The sequence below is a fragment of the Drosophila grimshawi genome, unplaced genomic scaffold (assembly GCF_018153295.1).
Source record: "Drosophila grimshawi isolate 15287-2541.00 unplaced genomic scaffold, ASM1815329v1 contig_44, whole genome shotgun sequence".
NCBI lineage: Eukaryota > Metazoa > Arthropoda > Insecta > Diptera > Drosophilidae > Drosophila > Drosophila grimshawi.
Genome location: NW_025063240.1, coordinates 7,007,275 through 7,026,777, shown reverse-complemented (window position 1 = coordinate 7,026,777; position 19,503 = coordinate 7,007,275). Strand labels below are relative to the sequence as shown.

General features: G+C 42.2%; 4 protein-coding genes across 6 annotated transcripts in view; 2 read left to right on the top strand and 2 right to left on the bottom strand.

The window, feature by feature from the left end:
- The window catches only part of LOC6557523 (protein phosphatase 1 regulatory subunit 16A), a 46,548-nt gene extending 33,896 nt beyond the window's left edge, over positions 1 to 12,652 (top strand). The window contains exons 3-9 of one of the 3 annotated variants that reach the window (XM_032743283.1): positions 4,737 to 5,331; positions 6,912 to 7,623; positions 7,692 to 7,817; positions 8,371 to 8,446; positions 8,527 to 8,647; positions 8,710 to 9,272; positions 11,008 to 12,652. In XM_032743283.1, the coding sequence (XP_032599174.1) occupies positions 5,186 to 5,331; positions 6,912 to 7,623; positions 7,692 to 7,817; positions 8,371 to 8,446; positions 8,527 to 8,647; positions 8,710 to 9,272; positions 11,008 to 11,279 (2,016 nt within the window). In that variant the 5' untranslated portion in view covers positions 4,737 to 5,185 and the 3' untranslated portion in view covers positions 11,280 to 12,652. Of the gene's footprint in view, positions 1 to 4,736; positions 5,332 to 6,911; positions 7,624 to 7,691; positions 7,818 to 8,370; positions 8,447 to 8,526; positions 8,648 to 8,709; positions 9,273 to 10,677 lie in introns of those variants that run through there. The other 2 variants (XM_032743282.2, XM_001984961.3) reach the window with 2 other exon arrangements.
- On the bottom strand, positions 12,284 to 15,246 carry LOC6557480 (U3 small nucleolar RNA-associated protein 14 homolog C). Its single transcript, XM_001984962.3, has 2 exons — positions 14,767 to 15,246; positions 12,284 to 14,711 (listed from the first exon to the last, which is right to left on the bottom strand). The coding sequence occupies exons 1-2, from the start codon at positions 15,160 to 15,162 to the stop codon at positions 12,813 to 12,815; spliced, it is 2,295 nt and encodes a 764-aa protein (XP_001984998.1). The 5' UTR covers positions 15,163 to 15,246; the 3' UTR covers positions 12,284 to 12,812.
- A 279-nt stretch (positions 15,247 to 15,525) lies between these two features.
- On the top strand, positions 15,526 to 17,487 carry LOC6557512 (general transcription factor IIH subunit 4). The gene is made up of 2 exons (XM_001984963.2): positions 15,526 to 15,869; positions 15,942 to 17,487. The coding sequence occupies exons 1-2, from the start codon at positions 15,589 to 15,591 to the stop codon at positions 17,140 to 17,142; spliced, it is 1,482 nt and encodes a 493-aa protein (XP_001984999.1). The 5' UTR covers positions 15,526 to 15,588; the 3' UTR covers positions 17,143 to 17,487.
- On the bottom strand, positions 17,368 to 19,482 carry LOC6557465 (probable Ufm1-specific protease 2). Its single transcript, XM_001984964.2, has 2 exons — positions 19,376 to 19,482; positions 17,368 to 19,317 (listed from the first exon to the last, which is right to left on the bottom strand). The coding sequence occupies exons 1-2, from the start codon at positions 19,412 to 19,414 to the stop codon at positions 17,512 to 17,514; spliced, it is 1,845 nt and encodes a 614-aa protein (XP_001985000.1). The 5' UTR covers positions 19,415 to 19,482; the 3' UTR covers positions 17,368 to 17,511.
- Between the last annotated feature and the right edge of the window lie 21 nt (positions 19,483 to 19,503).

Here is a 19,503-nt window from a genome sequence, read left to right as displayed (position 1 = left end):
AACTGCTCTGGTTAAATTGGTGCGAAAGAACAAAAAGCTAATTGCTTAATGAAATGCAAAGTGTGTGTAAATGTATTCAGTGGCAGCATTGCTTACAAATCGCTTTAAAACTTGTTCCCTTACTTTTATTTACTTGATCATCGAGGATAAACAAATGAACAAACTGACATACAACATAAATGCAGTTATTTTTAATTAATATTACTTTTATTTAGCTTATCTGGTTGTGACTGGTGCATTTGCGTAACGCAAAGCAATTGCCATAAACCAGACATTTTAATTACGTTACGATGGAGATGTTCGTGCGGTACTTTGTCCGCATGTCATGCTTGAGGCGACGTGTGGCAGGTGCATAACGAGCTGGTAGGACGAAAGCAATAACTGGGCTTCAAGGATATTGCATTGCAATTTTCATTTATGGTTTTGCCTGCTGCTGCAGCTGTCGCATCAATACAAGGCAACATCCTCTGCTGTATCTGCAGTTCACGAATGTGCACACAATTTGTGGCAAGCATCAAGCTATCCATTAAAACAACAACAATCAACCACTGCCGAAAACTCAAGCCAAGCCAAGCCATTGTCGTCCATCAGGGCGTATGCGTGTGCTATCTGCGGTCAGGCATGATAGCTTCCTTTGTTCCTGTCCCTACTCATTCCATTAGGGTCCTGATTCCATTCTCATGGCCCGTGGCATAGTTACTCGTTTGCGTGCGGTGGCCTCTTAAGTTATTAATATTGCTGCTGCTTAAGCTTCAGATTTATGCAACTGTTTTATATTAGAAGCCAAATGCAAGTAATTTATGGAATCCACGGCATTAAGATATAAGATAAAAAGTTCCAACAGAAAAAATAGGAATACGAATAGGAACAAAAATGTGAAAAACTCATCAAGCGTAATTCAAACTAAGTGGCTCGACATCAAGGCAAGTGATGACAGCGACGACGACTATGGTGACGATGGTGACGATGGTGACGATGATGACGACTGTGTTGATGATGACCGACCTGAACAGTGTCGGGGCAAGCTCTTAAAGCGGGGACGCACAAAAATGAATGGCTCTCGACAGGCGCAATGTGCAACATGAGTCCACCGGCAATAGCAACAGCAAACAGCTGCAACAACAACAAGAACATCAGTAACAGTAAAAGGGACAGTATAAGCGGCATGTGGGCCAAGCCACAACAAGCGCCAAAAAACACCTTCAGGCTGGTGTCGGAGGTTTGGCATCGACTCTGAGCAGAGGACTTCTAATGAGTGGCACCGTGGAAAATAAGCTTAACTTGAGAATTTGTAAGAGCAAATTGAGATCTACATGCTGAAGACATTTTTCAGTAAGCTGACAATAAACTTGATTCAAGTTGGTTGATTGTATATTTTTTAAAAATATATTCCAATTTTTTGTAAAAATTCTCAATTATTTTGAAGATGATTGCTTCACAAAGGGAGCTTATCTTATATGTAACAGCAAATTAAAATGTACAATCTGAGAATGTTCTTCAGAATTCGAATGAGAATGAAGTAAGCCGACAAACTTGATTTGAATTGGTGTTTTATTGCCTGGCAAATATACTTTTTGTAAACAATTTTCCTTTTTCATAAAAATGTTTAACCAACTAAAAAAAGGTTCCTTAATCAACGAAAAATAATCCTAAAAAAGGAAAGGTTCTTTAACCCGTTAAAGAAAAAAAAAAGGAATCAATCGAAAAGCAGCTTAAGATTTTTGCGCTTAATATATTTTCTGCATAAATAAAGTACATATATATATCGTATATATGGATTTAATATTGAGGTTCTTGTACATTTAGCCACTATTTATGCATTTCTCCGGTGCATCGTCCCATCCCATCTAAGTCTGTCATTTATTATGCCATGCAAATCGATGCCCATTTTTGCTTAAATGTGAATCTTTGCTGTTCCTTTATATACTTTTTATGGCTTAATGCCAATTCCCTTATTGCTACTTGATAGAAATAATTGCATGCCTATATAAGCTCGTAAAAAAACGAAGCAGAAAGAATAAAAAACGAAATACGGCAGCTCAGTTCTAATATTGGCAGCCACTGTAACAGTGGGTGGGCAAATAATGTTTATGGGTGGCTTTGGCTAACGTTTGTTGGCTCACGAGTGTTGCATGCTCTCAGGCTGGAGGGCAGCGAATTATATGCTTGCATTGAGTGCATTAGCACCCGGCTACTACCAGGATGAGAAGCGCAATGAGACTGAGAATGTGTGGCAGGCATGTGAATGTGAATGTGACTGTATGTGTGTGTGTATGGCATGGTGTGTGAATGAGTATGTGGATAAGGGTGAGGATGAGGATTGGGTTAAGGATGTTAGTTGTAAGCGTTTGCCCAGGGGGCGCATGTGGCATGTGGCGAGGCCAAGCGTCGAAGGCACTGGAGCAGACCAGGCCTATTGTTATTGCTGTTGCTTTTTGTGCCAGTGGTCTGGGGAACCCGAAAAAAAAATGAAAACTGTGCCACAGCAATGCAGGGCAACGTAAATTATAGTTCTTTGTTGTTGTTGCTATTGTTGTTGTTGTTGTTGCTGTTGCCTTTGTTGCTGTGTTGAGGTTTTTGCCTGCTGTGTGCGCCCCAAAAAAGAGAAAAATGAAATCAAAATCAAATAAAAAAAAAGGAGCGCATGTGATTCAAGTTGGGCTCCAACTGAGACCGGCGACCTCCCGACAGAGTCACAGTCAACGTCAGCGCCAGCGTCAGAGGCACTGGAGCTGAAACTAAAGCCACAGCTGAAGTTGATGTTGCGCCAAATGGCTTGCCATGCAAATTAAATTCGTGTGCTGATTGTCCGTTCTGCCACCTTGTCCCTCGTCGCCCGTATTTGTCAAAGCAAAGCGACGAGTAGAAAGGATCACAGGTTTACTCTCTCTCTCTCTCTCTCTCTCTCTCTCTCTCTCTCTCTCTCTCTCTTTCTCTGTGCCAATTTTAGTTTGCGAAACTCTCTGTGCCACAAACTGCATGCACCATCGGACTCCCCACAAACGTATAACAGTTCAACAGTCAAAAACACTAACGAGCTCAACTGACAACTAATTAGCTCACCCATCAGCTACAGATTAGTTAAACTTTTGGCTTAATCAATACCAGTAAAGTAAAAAAAAACAAAAACAATAACAAAAAAAAAAAAAACAATTGTCACATTTTGATTTACGACTTATTATAAATTCCAACTAAAATTAAAACTATTAATTAAAAACCTTCGAAATTTGAAGTCGCCAGCTCATAATATTTAAATATGGGAAAAAATAAATTGATATATTTGTAAAATATTCAATTAGTTTCGAAATGTTAAGTCTCGAAAACATTTTTCAAGCTTTTAAATTCCAATTGCAGACATAAATGGACTGGAAATCGCTTAAGTACCATCCACATCTTTTTCTATTTGATTGCACATTTTACTAAGGGACTCTGCAAAAAAAGAATTCTGCTTGTGCTTATTTCTGTAAAAGTTTGTGAAAAGCCGATTAAGTCTTAAAATATGCTCAAGTAGCATCTAGTTGCAATTTTAATGTACATTCATGAAGTTTAAGCACTGCAGTGGCTTCCACTACAGACAGCATACCAGGACAGGCACACACAGATTTTTTATGCTGTTTATTTAAGGACTTACTCACACAGGTATATCCTCTCCACTGGGACAGAGTCCGTGAAGAGAGACAGAGAGAGAGAGAGAGAGAGAGAAAGAGCATAGAAAATGAGCAACTCAGTGCAGTTGGCAGCTGAGAATTGAAAGTTGTTTAAAGCGCTTTTCAACTGCTATTTAAAAATTCTCTTTGCGAGCGCCACAACAGCCACACACAGTGGCTGGGGCTGGGTTGTGGCAGGGTGGTCTTCAAGTTGGTCTACTAAATCAAATAAACTCAAAGCGATGGCTGGCCGACTTGCAACATTTGACGCTGCTGCTGCTGCTGCTGCTGCTACTGTTAAGTTTTGGCTATTGAACCAAGCGAAGGACGTGCATAACATACATAGTCACATTATTCTTACACTTCAGCAGGTTCTAAATAAAAAATTGCTCAAAATGTTGCCACTCCGTCTGTGTGTGTGTGTGTGTGAGTGTGTGTGTGTTGTTGATAGCTGTTCCATTAGAACGATTGGCGCGACTGTTGCTTTAGCTGGCCATGCCACAGCTACTTTAGTGGCACCATCAATTTATCTTACTTACTTTGCCCGAATAATTTTCTCATGCAATTGGATTTTTTGCCTTATGCATTCTCTGTTGACGGCTAAGCCGTCCATAACTACAGACAAACTTCCCCAAACTGGCTAACTCACAGCAACTGCAACAAACAACAACAACAAACAAACAAACAAGCAAGCAAACAACAATGTATCTAGACTTGTTTACCCAACTAGAAGATATGCTTACTGGTTTCAGACTTACACATAACGGAAGTAGTTGCCTGCGGAAGTTGTAGTTGTTTTTGCGCAGTTAAACAGAAATTGGCCAAAACAAAATTGCATGGATAATATGATTTCTTTTCATTTGAATCCAACTGCACAACTTTTGTGTGCTGGTCAAAGTATTTTCAGCTCTAATTTTGAATGAATCAAAATTCATTCAACTTTGTGTTTGTGGCAAGTCGAAAAACTTAATTTCGCATAGTTTCAAGGAAATCTATATATATATATAGAAAAATAAAAGCATTTTACATATATATATATGTTGTCGTATATATGTATTACATATGTATTTCTCTTAATTTTCATTGCAGTGGATGTGCTGTGGAGCCCAAAAGGAAAACACATTGAAATCAAAAGTAAACACGGCTGTGAGTAAAATAACAAGCTGACAAATATGGGAGCTGCCTCCTCGGCTGCAGCGTTGCAGCAACTGCAAAAGCAACAACAGCAACCAGAACAAGAACAACAGCCAGAAGCATACTAATACATAATAATATTTGTAATAAGAGAAGCAGCTGCAGCAGACGCTGCTCTCAAATGATAGCAAAAATCAAGCCACAAGAGAGACAACCAACGAAACTCAAACTCAAAGATGCAAATTACAATTTGCATGCCAGCGACGAAGACGACGAACAACAAAAGCAACAGCAACCAATTGTGGCAGAACTTAGAGTTGCCAATTCACTAAATATCCAAATAACTTGTGTATTCAACGACATATCATCTGGGCAGCCGAGCAAGCTGAACAAGCGGCGACAAAATGATCAAGGGCATTCTAATACAGCGCAAAAGTCAGGAGGATGCCAGCTACACGAAACAGCTGAAAATGGAACACGCCGATCTCGTGGCCGAAATGCAAACCGTCGAAAGTCTGCCAACCCACGAGAGACTGCAGCTGGCAAGACTGTAAGTATGCTCGAGAAAGACTTGGAGGAAGACCATATCAGATATCTCTATATCTTCAATTGCCTTACGAACTATTTATGCTTAAGACGTCCTTTAAGACATTCTTAAAAAACATATATATATATATATATATATATAATCGTACTATACGAGTGGAACTTAGAAATGAGTAGAGACAGATGCGGCAACAGAGCTGGTCAGAGGCAGTGGGACTCCGATAAGCCAGATGTCTCCGAGGTGGTTATAAACTTAACCGATTTAAGCAAGCTATAACGATTGGGAAAGAACAGCCTTGGGATACTTACCGGTCTGTTGACAGGATACCATAGACTAAGGAGTCACTTAACTAAACTAGGCATATATAGTAGCGATCTTTGCAGGTTTTGTGAAAGAGAGGAGGAATCCTCGATGCACATCCATTGCATTTAAGTCAGCATTTTATTAGGATTTGCATATTTACTATAAAATTTTCAACTTGCGATGCAAAAACACATTTAAAATTCGCACAGAAAAAGTTAAGTTAAGTTTTCTATGTTTTCTATCTATGCTCAGAGTATTTTGATCAGGAATTAACTCTTCTAGTTTGGTTAAAATACACCTTAGTATTTAAAATTGTTGAAACAGACACAGACAATAAACTTATGTGCTGAAACTTGCTGGAAAAGAAAAGCAGAAACAGATGTTAAAATTGTTTGTGATTTGATGACCAATTCACGTGTTGAGCTTTTTGACAATTTAGCACAAGGCCAACAAAGTATTGTCCTGGTAAACAATTTCGATTGGGAGTCACGCACAATTCGATTGTTGTTCTTGTCCGCTTGCAATTAAATTCCCATTTCCTTAAAGACACCTTCTGTTATTTCAAGAGATTGCTGCACGCTCCAGGAGAAAAAGCAACCGCAGCAAGTAAAGTTTTGCAGCAAGGCATCAAAAGTTTGCACCAAGTTTTGATTGATTTTAACTCAGCTGTGTTGTGCAGCAAGAAGAAAGTGTGTCGTAATCGGATACAAGTATATGCAATTACATGAAATCAACTCGAATTTCACGTCTCCAATAAACCTTACTAAATAAACCTAACTTTTTCAACGTTTGGCTCGAAATTTTTGCTTGAATTCATTTCAGTTTACAAATTTCAGAAAGTTATATATTTTATATATCTTGTTTTCTTTTTGAGATTAATAAAAAATGCCACAGAAACGTTTTTATTAACTTTAATTATGTGTATTTTGTACTTTTAATTAATTTTTATCACAGCCTCTCTGAATTCTGATTGCTCTCTGTCACGCTCTCTCCCTCCCTCTCTCGCTCTCTCTCTCATCGTTTCCCAATTTGAATTTTAATTTCCCAATTGGAAGCGTATTAAATTACCAATAAATAAATCCCATTAAGCTTTTATTTTGGCTTCATTTCTGAACTTCTGTGCAAATATCAAAAGAAATTTAATTTAAATCAGAATGATTACCGTTTTTGTTTTTTTTCTGTAGCTTTAACCATTTTAGACCATAAATCTACATTTCTACATTGAAACATTTCGAAATTTATATAATAAATTGCAAAACTCGTTTCTTTCAATGGTTCAGACGACGTGCCCAGCAGCTGAAACTCGCCCGCCAAAAGGAGAAGGAATGGCTGAAGCTGCAACGGGCCAAGGGTCAGACGGGCAGCGGTGCCGGAACGGTTAGCAATCTATTAAATGGCGGCGGTGGCGCCAGCGGTGTCGGCGGAGATACAACACATCATTTTCGCCATGCGAATGGGTCGGGGACGCTGAGCGGCCGGCGGCACATATCCTTCGAGAATAGCGTGGTGCTGTTGGAGGCCGCGTCGCGCAACGATATGCCCGAGGTGGCGGCGCTGCTGCAGCACGGCATCACACCGGATGCGGCCAACGAAGATGGACTGACGGCGCTGCATCAGTGTTGCATTGATAACAATGTGGACATGCTGCGGCTGCTGCTCGACTATGGGGCCAATGTGGATGCGCAGGACAGTGATAAATGGACGCCGCTGCATGCGGCAGCCACCTGCGGTCATTTGGAACTGGTGCGCATACTCATCCGGCATAATGCCAATCTGCTCGCCGTCAATACGGACGGCAATATGCCGTACGATCTGTGCGACGATGAGAATACCCTCGATTTTATCGAGGGCGAAATGGCACAGCGAGGCGTCACCCAGGAGCTGATAGATGAGACGCGATCATCCACGGAGCGTGTCATGCTGAAGGAACTAATGGAACTAGCACGCATCTCTGGCGATCTAGAGGAGCCCGACTATCAAGGCGCCACACCGGTATGCTAAATACCCTAATCTCTAATTGCATCAGAGCATCATTAATCATTAATCCTTGTCATTTGCAGCTGCATATTGCTTCGGCCAATGGTTATGTGCGTGTTGTGGAATTTCTGCTGGAGCAGCATGTCAACGTGGATGCCATGGACAAGGATCTGTGGACGCCAGTGCATGCGGCTGCATGTTGGGGGCATGTAAGCAAAGCATCACTTTTTGTCACTTGCCTCTTGTGAAGCAAACTTCTCCTTCGACTCCCTAAACTAATCTCAGTTCTTAAATATTTTGGTTCAAATTAGTCATTTTGCTGCAGCCAGTTTATCTAACAGTTCACCAGATCGGCTCGCTATATCACACAGTTCTTTTATACACTATTTTTATTTATTATTTATGGATTTATTTAGAACTTATTTCTAGTAGAATTGATCTTTTTGAATTGGGAAATTTCGAACCATGCCCATTCGAATATTATATTTATTATTATTATATTGTATATTTTTAGCGACCAGATCAAGATGATTTCTAAATCTTAGATGGCATTTTTTTTCCGAGTGTAGAATATTTCAGACGATTTAGAAATTCAGACTTGAACAACTTTTCTTTGTTTTTTTTTTTCTTTGGTAACTTTAGCAAACTTATCATTTGTCAATTAACTCCCCATAGCAGTAAACAGTCAGTTAAAAGTTCGTCAGTTAAAACAGCCAGCCAAAGATAGTTCGAGTCTCTGTTAACTTTCAACTCCCATTATAGCTTGAAGTGCTGGAGATGCTCGCCCAATGCGGCGCTGATTTGAATGTGCGCAACAAAGACGATGAGACGCCCTCAGGTGTGTGCACATACTTATCGCTGGCACTGTTCTCTGCACTATACTAAAGTTGGCGACTCTGTTTTGTTGTTCTTTTTCAGATATCTGTGAGGATCAGGAGATACGGGAGCGCATTGAGCAGCTGAAAACGGAACAGGAGAGCAAACGACTGGCAGAGGCGCAACGAAGGCGCGTTCGACGCTCGCAGAGCAATAATACTAGGTAAATGAATGAAACATATCAAAACCAAATAGATATTATTATTATAATTGTTCTTTTTTTAGAGCCCAATCGGTGCGGCGCACCAGCCTGCGCGACAAAACGCTTACAACCAAAAAGGATGCCGTGGAGGAGGCTCGTCTGCGTCTGCAGGCGCAGGAGGCCACCGATACGGGCACCACAACGGATGCTGCTGCTGCTCTTGGCGCTGCTGGTGATCATCTGCCCAATGGCTATGGTTATCACACAAACAGCAACAGCAACAGCATCACTACCAACACCAACACCATCAACAACAACAACAACAATGCTGAGAAGCGAACTTCCACGGCCAGCCAGAATGGCCAATTGCTGTCGCACTCGAAATCCGCGGATGCTGTGGACAACGTAACGCTAACAACGACACATTCCTATCTGCCGCGTCGTCCGCCCGACGGTCGCGAGAATGACGAGCAGCTGCTGCTCAAGGCCGGCGACGAGTGCACCGGTGAAGTGCAACGTGCCACATCTGCGGCAGCTGTCATATTGACTGACAAGGGCACTGCTGCCAGCGCCGAAGCGGTCCAGATTGAGTCATCCAAGGCGGCCGGCAATGGCAAGATCAACGTGCAGGTCACAGTTCTAGTGGGTGAGTATCCAGGCACACACACACACATTCACACCTTCGCGCAACACACACACACACACACACACAAATCAAATCACACCACAGCTTGCTCCAATCAAGAAGCACCGCTTGAATGCCATATGTCCCTTGTGTCCATTTGCAATGTGTCCATTTAACGAGTCTATTTTCCAAAACGAAAGTCAAGCCACAAAAGAGCATGCTGCAGTTTAGGCCTAGTCGACTAACGCATACTCTTCAAAAAGGAATAGTATTTAATAAAATAGATATTTGTCTTTAGAGATTTATCAGTCATAATTCGTGCAGAGCTTTATCTTTTGTATTTGTGTAATATTTATCGATTTTTAAAGTAATGTCCTGTTGGGTTTTAAAGACTAAGAAGATCTTTTATTCAATGTATTCTGTTGGGGTATCGAGCGCAGTATCGATATTTTCTGTTATTAACATTAGTAATCGGAATGTTGTATTGATCTTTTACATATTTTCAACATGTCCATTGTAGAAACTACGTAAATTTTTTGTTGAAGTAAAGTCTTTTTCCTTCATTCTTTTTGTTTGTTTGTTCAAAATATTCTTTGATATTGAAATTTGTAACTCAACTAATTGGATGTTTTGTGAGCATTTTTGTCATACTTCTCATTTCTCTTGTGGTTTAACTTTCTGTAATATTACAATATTTATTCCTTTGTAGAACTAACAATATAATCTGTATATACAAACCTAAGGCCACTTTTAATTCGAACTTCGCGCATTTTTCAGCTTTTTATTTATGTTTGGGGAATACTCAACATACAAGTTTATACACTTTGGAAAGGTAATTTAATTATCTTTAATATTATATGTGCACAGGTTTCTTACACGAAGTAAAAGTTAGTCCATCAGAAAAATGCTCCATGTACGAATTAGGCGTACTTTGGCTTGTTAAACAGACAATTTCAACCAAATTATTATTTCTTTAATAAAATAATGTTTCAAAATACTCAAAGAGCTACTAGAACTTAAAAAAAAAACCACAAGGCGAACCTTTTTCCTATTATTATTCTATATGTTCACTGTTAAAGGGTATTAATGTCTTCTGGTCTAGTTACATGTCGTTCTGTCCTTAAACTCACTACTAACAAGCTTCTGCCACTGTAAGCGGTGAAAGTGTACACAAGATTCGTGCTCAAACTCTCTCTTAAATGTAAAAAAAAGAAATGTAAAAAAAAGAAGACAAACTTATATAACATTTGCTTGTAATTTTATGTTTATTTATTTTTTTTGTGTCGCTCGTTTTGTGTCGTCTGCCTGCCTGCCTGCATCATCATCAAACAAACAAACAACCAACCAACCAACCAACCATTTACCCACCCAACATCGACACCACCCAACGCAACCCACCCACCCACAACAAATGTCCCTCATGTAGACACAAACAGCACGCATCATCATCAGCAGCAGCAGCAACATCAGCAGCAGAATCAGCAAAATCCGCACCAACAGCATCAGCAACATCAACAACAGCTGCAGCAACATGCGCTGCTGCTGCAGCAAAATCAGCAGCAGCAGCAGCAACAACATCAGCAACAGCAATATGTTGCTATGGATGCTGGTGCCGTTACTTTGTCGAATTTGAAAAAGCAGCGTTCGCTTTCGCGCACCGCCAATGTGCTTAATAATTTCGAACTCTCATCATCCACAACAACAACAACAACTGCTGCAAGTGCTACAACAACAACAACTAATGGTTCTGTTTTAGGAGCCGCCACTACCGTTAATCACAACAACAACAATAACAACAATAGCAGCGCAAACAACAATAACAACAACAACAACAACAATGGTGCTGGACCAATTGCCACACAGCCCCTTGGCCTCGGCGCAATGAGTCCCAGTTTACTGGAGTTTGAGTCTGCGTCGCCAGCGGCAGCTGTTGGCAATGCGAGTGCGGTCAACAAATTTAGTGGCAACACCGGCGATGTGGTCAGCGATAGCACCAGCAACAGTCGCAAGTGCTGTGTCCTAATGTAAGTGAGAGACGGACAGACAAACAGAGAGATAGAGAGAGAGAGAGAGGGGGATGCAGCCACAACGAGGATAACTGGAAGACAGACAGGGTATTAAAAAAAGGATTGCCAGCCGTTAAGCTTACCAAAACTAAGGGGAGATAAGGGTGGGGAGGGGTCGGGGATATATAAGTTGGTTAATGTATGTGTTGTGTATGGAAATCAAAAGATAAGCAATTTTGAAATGCCTGGCAAGTAAAAAAAAGTGTCTTTTATTAGCATTTTAGTAGCAGCAAAACTATGTTATTAAAAACATAAATTGTAAATGATCCAATGCATGCATGGGTTCAATTCTATGAGCCCTATATACATATTATGTTCGATAAACAACAAACAAAAGAAATGAAAACCTAAGTTAAACGAAAAATACGACTTAAAGTCGGGGCATTTTCCTAAGCCAGCTAAAACGTACACATTTGAACGGATATCAATATAAATATATACAAAAATATATGTTTTAAAGTACATCTTCTATGTTCTGAATGTCAAATTCAATTCAAAGTAGGATTCATAATTCTATCTGAAAAGTGTTCCATGCACATTTTTGTGGAATCGTTTCGAAAATCAATCGGCGCCAAGAACATAGTCGATTCAAAGCATAGAATTGAAAACCAATTTGATGTGAGCCGTTTTACGTTAAGTAGTTTATAAATGTTAAGAACTTTTGTTTATTGCTAGTTCTTTAACTTTTGCTTCGTGTGCAAATGGCAAAGCAAAGTATTATGCAAAAGTATAAGAAATATACATACATACATATTAATAAAATATATTAGCCAAATTGTAGCTACATGCAAAACAGCAAAATGAAAGCAAAAAAAAAATAAAGAAACGCAAAAGCAATTGGAATATTGCAAGCACATCAACAAGCAATTCAACAATAACAAATTTAAAAATATATATATGTGTGTATATTATACATCTGAATGTCAACTAGGTTAAAGTGCACCTGTTGCTGCTTCCAATTTATAATTCGTTTACAATATTATTTGTTTAATTTTCATGATAGTTTGGAAATGTGCTGTCGATTTAGATTGCAATTACTTTGCTCTGCGTGATTTGAATTTAGTTAATACAAAAAAATTGTATTATTTATATACACACATACGTATGTTAAATGATTTATACAATATTTAGCGTCTATATAAATATGTATACAAAATTCCAAATAATTAAGTAACAAACAGAAACAACGCGCAATTTAGCAATGAGACTTTCCTTTGATTCATTTAGTCAAAGGCAAGCCATTTATTGGCATTGCCAAAATGTTTTGTAAAATAAACGATTGAAAAAAACAACAAACAAACAAACAAACAATATCCTAAATCAACTGTAACGGCATTTGTGTTTTATTATTATTAATATCCATTTTTAATTAATTAACTGGTCTCCAAAAATCAATAAGTTTTAAGCATACTTTTGGGCTGAGTGACAAAACTAAAACACATTTTTGCATATTTTCAAAGATCAGCGCATTTATATTATATTAGTTTTAACATTATTATTGTACTTTCGTGGCTTTTAGTGGATTTTGCAAGCGATCTATTCGTCTGTCCACAATATGACGCAATCGGCGGTCTGGTTTAACCAATTCACTCTCATCCATCGGCTCGATAACTTGACCCTTGCGTGTAATGATCGCCGGACGTGTCAGCATACGGAATGCAGTTTCCGGGACAAAGTTGCGGCCAATGGGGGCTCGAATGCTAGCCTCATAGTCGGCCATGGATGTGAAGGGGAACGGTATGCTGGAGACCATGTGGGCCCGCGCCTGTTTGCTTGTCGTTTCATTGATGTACACATTGTTCTTGTTGTCGTCGCGACGCTTCTCGGGTGCTGCCAATTTTAGCAGCAATCGCTTGTTGCGTCTGTTCATAATCTCCTGGGAAATACCAGCGCCTGCCCATGAGCCCCAACCCGGCATAGCCAGCTGTAGTTCCGTATTCTTCAACTCGGAATCTTTAGTCTTATCCTTGTTGAAATCAGCTATAATATCATCATCCTCAAAGGCCTGACTTATCGTCAATTGACGCTCGGCGGCTGCATCCGCCTCATCATAATCTGCCTCATTGTCATCCGCAAGCACGTCGTTCATTGCATCCGAGGCATGCATTTTTTGTTTCCACGTTATGGTTGTCACTTTATTCGGATCAATTACGGTTTCGGCTGATGTCGGTTCTGATTCCATTGATTTCTTCTGGGGCTTGGCCAACTCGCCAGCAATTTTAGCAGCCAGGTTTGGCTGTTCCTCATCTTGGTTGAGCGGTTCATCAATTTCCACACGCTGTCTGGTCTTCTTAAATGTCAAGTCTTTTAGGTTTTGCAGTTCATCTCGTTTCTTCTTTATGGATTTGCCTTTTTTGCTGGGCTGCCCAAGTTTTTCCGCTTGCTTGCGAAGCTTTTCCAGCTTTTTTGCAACCTTTTGGCGAATATTTTCCTCATGCTTGTCGAAAATGTCTTCAATTGTTTGCGTTTTGACAGGCGGCTCTTTGACTTCTTCAACCACCCAGCCATTTTCCACAGCGCTTACAGATTTTTTCTTCTTTTTCATTGATTTGGTTTTAGGCTGCTTTTTGCTTTGTTCCACCTTCAACTTCTCAACTTTCTCCAGTTTAGCGTCTTCAATTTCTGCACGATGCTTAGCCAGTAGCTTCTCATTTTTGTTGCGCTCCGTCCAATATGTCCGCCAGTTTGGTTCATTCTCTTCAGTCTGAGTATCCGGCTTTTCGGCAGTTTTAACTTTCGTCCAGGGGTTAAAGGGATCGTTATCCACTTGCTCATTTGCTTCCATCTTTACTGCGGCTGGCTCATCCTCACTATCGGTGTCCACTTTCTTTTCGGTCAACTGTCGACTAACAGCCAACTGCTCAGCAAGATCTTTGCGTACATCCTTATCATATTTAGCGCGCACCTGAAGATTCTTGGCCCAAGTGCCGGTGTTTTTGTGCCGCAAACTGGCGCGTTCCATGACGCGACTCTTTTCCAATGCATTCAGTTTCTCTAGCGCAGCTTCCGGATTCGTTTTTTGCAGCAGCTCGAATTCCTTCATTTGCTCCAAAATTTTTTGCCGCTTCTGCAGCTTATGATATTTCTTCGATTTGATTTTATTTTGCATCCGCGCTTTGGCCGACTTTTGTGATTCGCGCATCTTTAAGTAGGCCAATTCCCGGCGACGCGCATACAGCTCCTGCCGGTTCATTTTCTTTTGAAGCAGCTCCTGTTCCTGTTGGGCCAATGTCTTCTCATCGGTATTATCGCCAATTTGTGCTTTGCGTAATTGACGCAACTTTTCATTGCTCGCTTGAAGCTCCTTGGCCAACTCGGATTTGATGCTGGTTTTAATTGCATTTGAATGCGCCGCTGTGTTAACGTATATCGTTTCCGTAGGTATGGGAAATATCTGCAAAAATATGTTTTATACCTCAGACATAATCTTGGTAGATAGATTCGCTTACCTGTGTCTCGGCGGAACGCTGTTTGGCCACAACAGCATCCCAGCGACCCAGTTTTTTCGAAACACTTTCGTAGCCAATTGTCCGCTTTATGCGATCGGCTGCTGGCTTCTCGAGTGGCTTCTGCAAAACCTTTTTGGTGCTGTGCACATTTTTCAGCTTCTTGCCAGTTTCAATGTGCTTGGAGGTGCGCAGTATCTGAACCAGATCATTCAAGCCCACCGCTTTGGCTGCATGCTCTGCGGTGTTGACACTTTTGACCAGCTGAAATTCATCCTGTTTCTGCTGGCGCTCGTCGCGTGTCGACTTGCGAATGTGTTGCACGTTGCCCAGATTGCTGATAGTCTGCAGCAACTTTTTGTGTGATACGGCATTGTATTGCTCCTCATCGTCACTCATTTTTGTGGACAAATTTAAGCCAAAATATATTGCAAAACACGCGGTGCTAGCAACAGCAGAGCTCTATCGACTGCAGACGTGCACTGATTACATTATAATTATCGTTATCGCCTTAGACAGGTATGCTGATCATGCTAAATATCTTAAAAGTTAACAATCATATATCACCACCATACTTGTATCGAAATATTTAACACAGTGCATTATAAGACAATTAATCTACACATAACTACCGATAATCAATTGGAGTTGTTGAAAATAATAAAGGTTTCAGAGTTATCCACATTAATCGTATCATCGATAGCTTTAATATCGCACAAGCAGCGTGATTAATTACCTGATTGATCGAATTATCGATAAGCCGGCAACGATATCAGCTTGCATTCAGACGCGAAATTGCTAAACATAATTTTGGTACGTCGTGCCATGGCCGATACGAAGTCTGGCCGTTATGCGAGCAGCAGTGCAACAATATCCCCGCTAGTACAGAGCCCCGAGAATTTGGAGTGTAAAAACTTTCAAGACTATCTACGCACACGTCAAACACCCGAATCACTGGAGAAGCTTTACAATTATCCACCTATTTGTCTGGCCGTCTTTCGCGAGCTGCCCGAAATTGCCAGACAATTTGTAATACGCATACTGTTTGTCGATCAACCAGTTCCCCAGGCCGTTGTCAGCTCATGGGGCGCACAGCGTATTGCCAAGTAAGTAATGCGGTCAGCATGCCTATGTCTACCCCAAGCTTCTATTAAATATCGTGTAATCCTTGCCAACAGGGAGCAAATGGAAGCCACCAGCTGCCTGACTGCTTTGAATGTTTGGCGCGTCACAGCCATACCGGGCGGCCTGGCTGCTTGGGAGCTGTCGCCCACATTTAAGAAGAGCGTGCGTCAGGTGCTGCTGGGCGGCGGCAAGCCATGGGCAATGACCAATACGCTGGACAAAGACTCCAAACCGCGCGACATTGCGTTCCTCGACACATACGCGATGGCCCGCTGGCGCTGTGTGCTCCACTATATGGTGGGTACGGGCAGTCGGAATGGCGGCACCGATGCCGAGGCCATTAGTCCGGATGCTGTACGCATTCTGTTGCATGCCAATCTGATGAAGCGCGATGAACGCGATGGCATCACCATCACACGTCAGGGATTTCAGTTTTTGCTGCTGGACACTCGCGCTCAGGTCTGGCATTTTATGTTGCAGTATTTGGAGACTTGCGAGGAGCGCGGCTTTTCACTGCCCGAATGCCTATCCATGCTTTTCCAGCTGAGCTTCTCGACACTGGGACGCGACTATAGCTCGGAGGGCATGAGCCATCAAATGTTAATGTTTCTGCAGCATCTCCGCGAGTTTGGGCTGGTGTTCCAGCGAAAGCGCAAGGAGGGTCGTTTCTATCCCACACGACTGGCGCTTAATGTGACCAACAAGGATGCGGCGCAGGCTTCCACATCGGCGGATGATGAGCGCATGCAGGAACGAGGCTACATTGTGGTGGAAACAAACTATCGCGTTTACGCCTACACAGACTCACAGCTGCAGGTGGCTGTGCTGGGACTGTTCACCGAGCTCCTGTATCGCTTTCCCAATCTCGTTGTGGGTGTCCTTACACGCGACTCGGTGCGTCAAGCGCTGCGTGGCGGCATTACTGCGGAGCAAATCGTTAGCTATTTGGAGCAGTATGCACATCCCAACATGAAACTGGTCGAGTCCGCAATTCAATCAAAATCCTGCCTGCCGCCCACTGTCGTGGATCAAATAAAACTCTGGGAATTGGAACGCAATCGTTTCACCTATACGGAGGGCGTTGTCTACAATCAGTTCCTCTCACAAACGGACTTTGTCACGTTACGCGACTACGCGCAGTCCATCAACATGCTGGTGTGGCAGAATGAGCGCACACGCACCATGGTGGTGCAGAAAAACGGGCACGACGATGTCAAACGCTATTGGAAGAAGTACTCAAAGAGTGGCGGCTAGCGCCCTGTAAATCATACATCGTAGTTAAGACTAAATTCGTTTAATTGTAAAAAAAAGAAGCTAGCTTAAGGACCCGTCTGAGCGTTTGTGGCAACTGAATAACAAAATAATGGTACACAAATACAAATACACAAATAAGCCAAACTAATTTGCATATCGCATATATAGTAAATAGCCGTCTGTTTAAATTTGAATGAAATGAAATTAAATGAGAACACACTCCAATACAAACCGATTGCTCTAGTTTATACGCGTTATTTTTAACATATATAAAATACAGTACATATATAATATTAAATTCATACAGAAACATGCAACATTAAAGCTTGACAGAAATGAATCGTACTTAAATGCAAAACATTGGAAAGTTCAGTATAAAATCGGGCGCTGTGGCATACAGAGATTATAGTAGCTCTTCTTGTCCCAAAAGTCCATGCCCTTCCACCCGCACCAGCCCTTTATCTGAATTGTGGCCAAATCATCGGCGCCAGTGTAATGTGGATCGAGTATCAAGAACTTTGCCTGCCCCGTCTGCACACAGTAGTCAACTCCAATAATTGTGTGCGCTAGGACGCCGCCTCCAATCATGACGGGAGTGCCCTGGGTTTGGAAATGCATCGCCAGTTCCGAGGCAATGGTTGAGAGTTCGCCACCCGAGGCGACATGTTGGATCTTCGAGTCCACATTGAGAAAACCCTGCAGACACATGCTCAGCTCCGTGGAGCCAATCCATTGTGAGGAGCCCACAAATGAGGCTGGCTTATCGTTGATTTTGTGCAAATATTCCTGAATTTCCAAATGCGTGGGTATCGCACGCTCCGTGTAGCCCTGCAGCAGAAACCACGAGCAAATCGTCTGCAACGAGCGATAGGCACAGCCCCAGCCCTTGTCCTGCATCTGCTGCTGCAAATAGTGGTAATAGTGATAGTTTCCATTTACCAGATATTCCTTGCCATCGATCACGCCACTGGGACGTACACCCAAATGTGTGTTAAGCAGCGGCGTCCACGTAGATGCATCAGAAGCATCAATGTCGCACTGGAAGCGACACTGATTGGCACGCCGGAAGTACGGACGTGTAACGGGCAATGCAAATTGTCGATGCAATCGCTTGCGTTTCTCCTGCACACTGGGCTCATCGTCGCTCAGCTGCTCCAAGTAGGCACAGCTCAGAAAGTGTCCGAATTCCTGCGGATAGAAATGATAACTGCGTGGCGCCAGCAATTTCAGCTCCGATGTCGGCTCCTGTTCGTTGAGGCGCTCGCTGAGGCACTGCTCGAAGAGACGCAACGAGCGACAAATGCTCTCGATGAGCACATCATACAACCGCAAAAGCTTTGTCTTCTTGCAGAGTATGGCCATTGCCTCCAGTTCCAGCGGCACCTGCTGCTTGCTGGTCTCTTCATTAGTGATGCAAACACTGAGCGCTGGATGCGGTGCAGCATCGCCAGCAGGTGGCTCACGCGAACGACAGCGCAAAACGTCAATATTAATCACATCGTAGTCACAGCCCACAGCACCGTAATGCTTAACCAGCTCCGAGGCAGTCGCTGTGACCTTCTTCTTATTGTTGCCACTTGGAGTGTCTTCTGGTGTCGGAATTTCAGCGATGAGCTGCTCAATGCGCGAATCGCAATTTAAACTTTTGTGCTGCGTCCCAAAGTTGCTGCTGACATAGATCTTCGTTTCGGACACATTGAACACCAGACTGCCATCAGCGACACGCTTGCGTAGCGCATGCATCTCCTTGGCAATGGCTTCCGGTGTCGGTGCGGTATACAAAAAGAATCCGCACTTTAATCGTGTAAAACAGAAATCGTTGTAGAGCTGTGATGCTTCCATCACCTCGTACGGTACATCCTCTAGTTTGCCGTGCATAAAGAACGATGCCTTCATGCCCACCAATGTTCCCAGCTGGCATTGCAGCAATATCGGGTTATCTGTTATATCCACCGATGAAATGACCTCATTTAGATGGGCTTGGGTATCGCTACACTCGCCAAATTTCACCAAGCCACACAGATCCAGTTCGGCTGGAAATTTGTGCTGTATGTGCTCATAGTTCAATTGGCCCACACTCGCCTCAACGTTGAAACTCAAGAGCAACAATGTGCCATCGCCATAGAACACGCCATATAAACAACCGCTGCACTGCAGCTTGACACGCTCGAGGCGCTGCAATGATTTTGACAAATTGCAAAGCAAGTCTTAAAATACAGTGTGCAGTGCTCACCTTAAGCAGAAATGCAGATATTCTTAACTTGGGAAGCATCTTTACGAAAATCTAGGCGTGAAATTAAAATACCTGCGTACAAACTGCACAGCTGGCAAAGTGTTATCGATACATATGTTATCGTCATG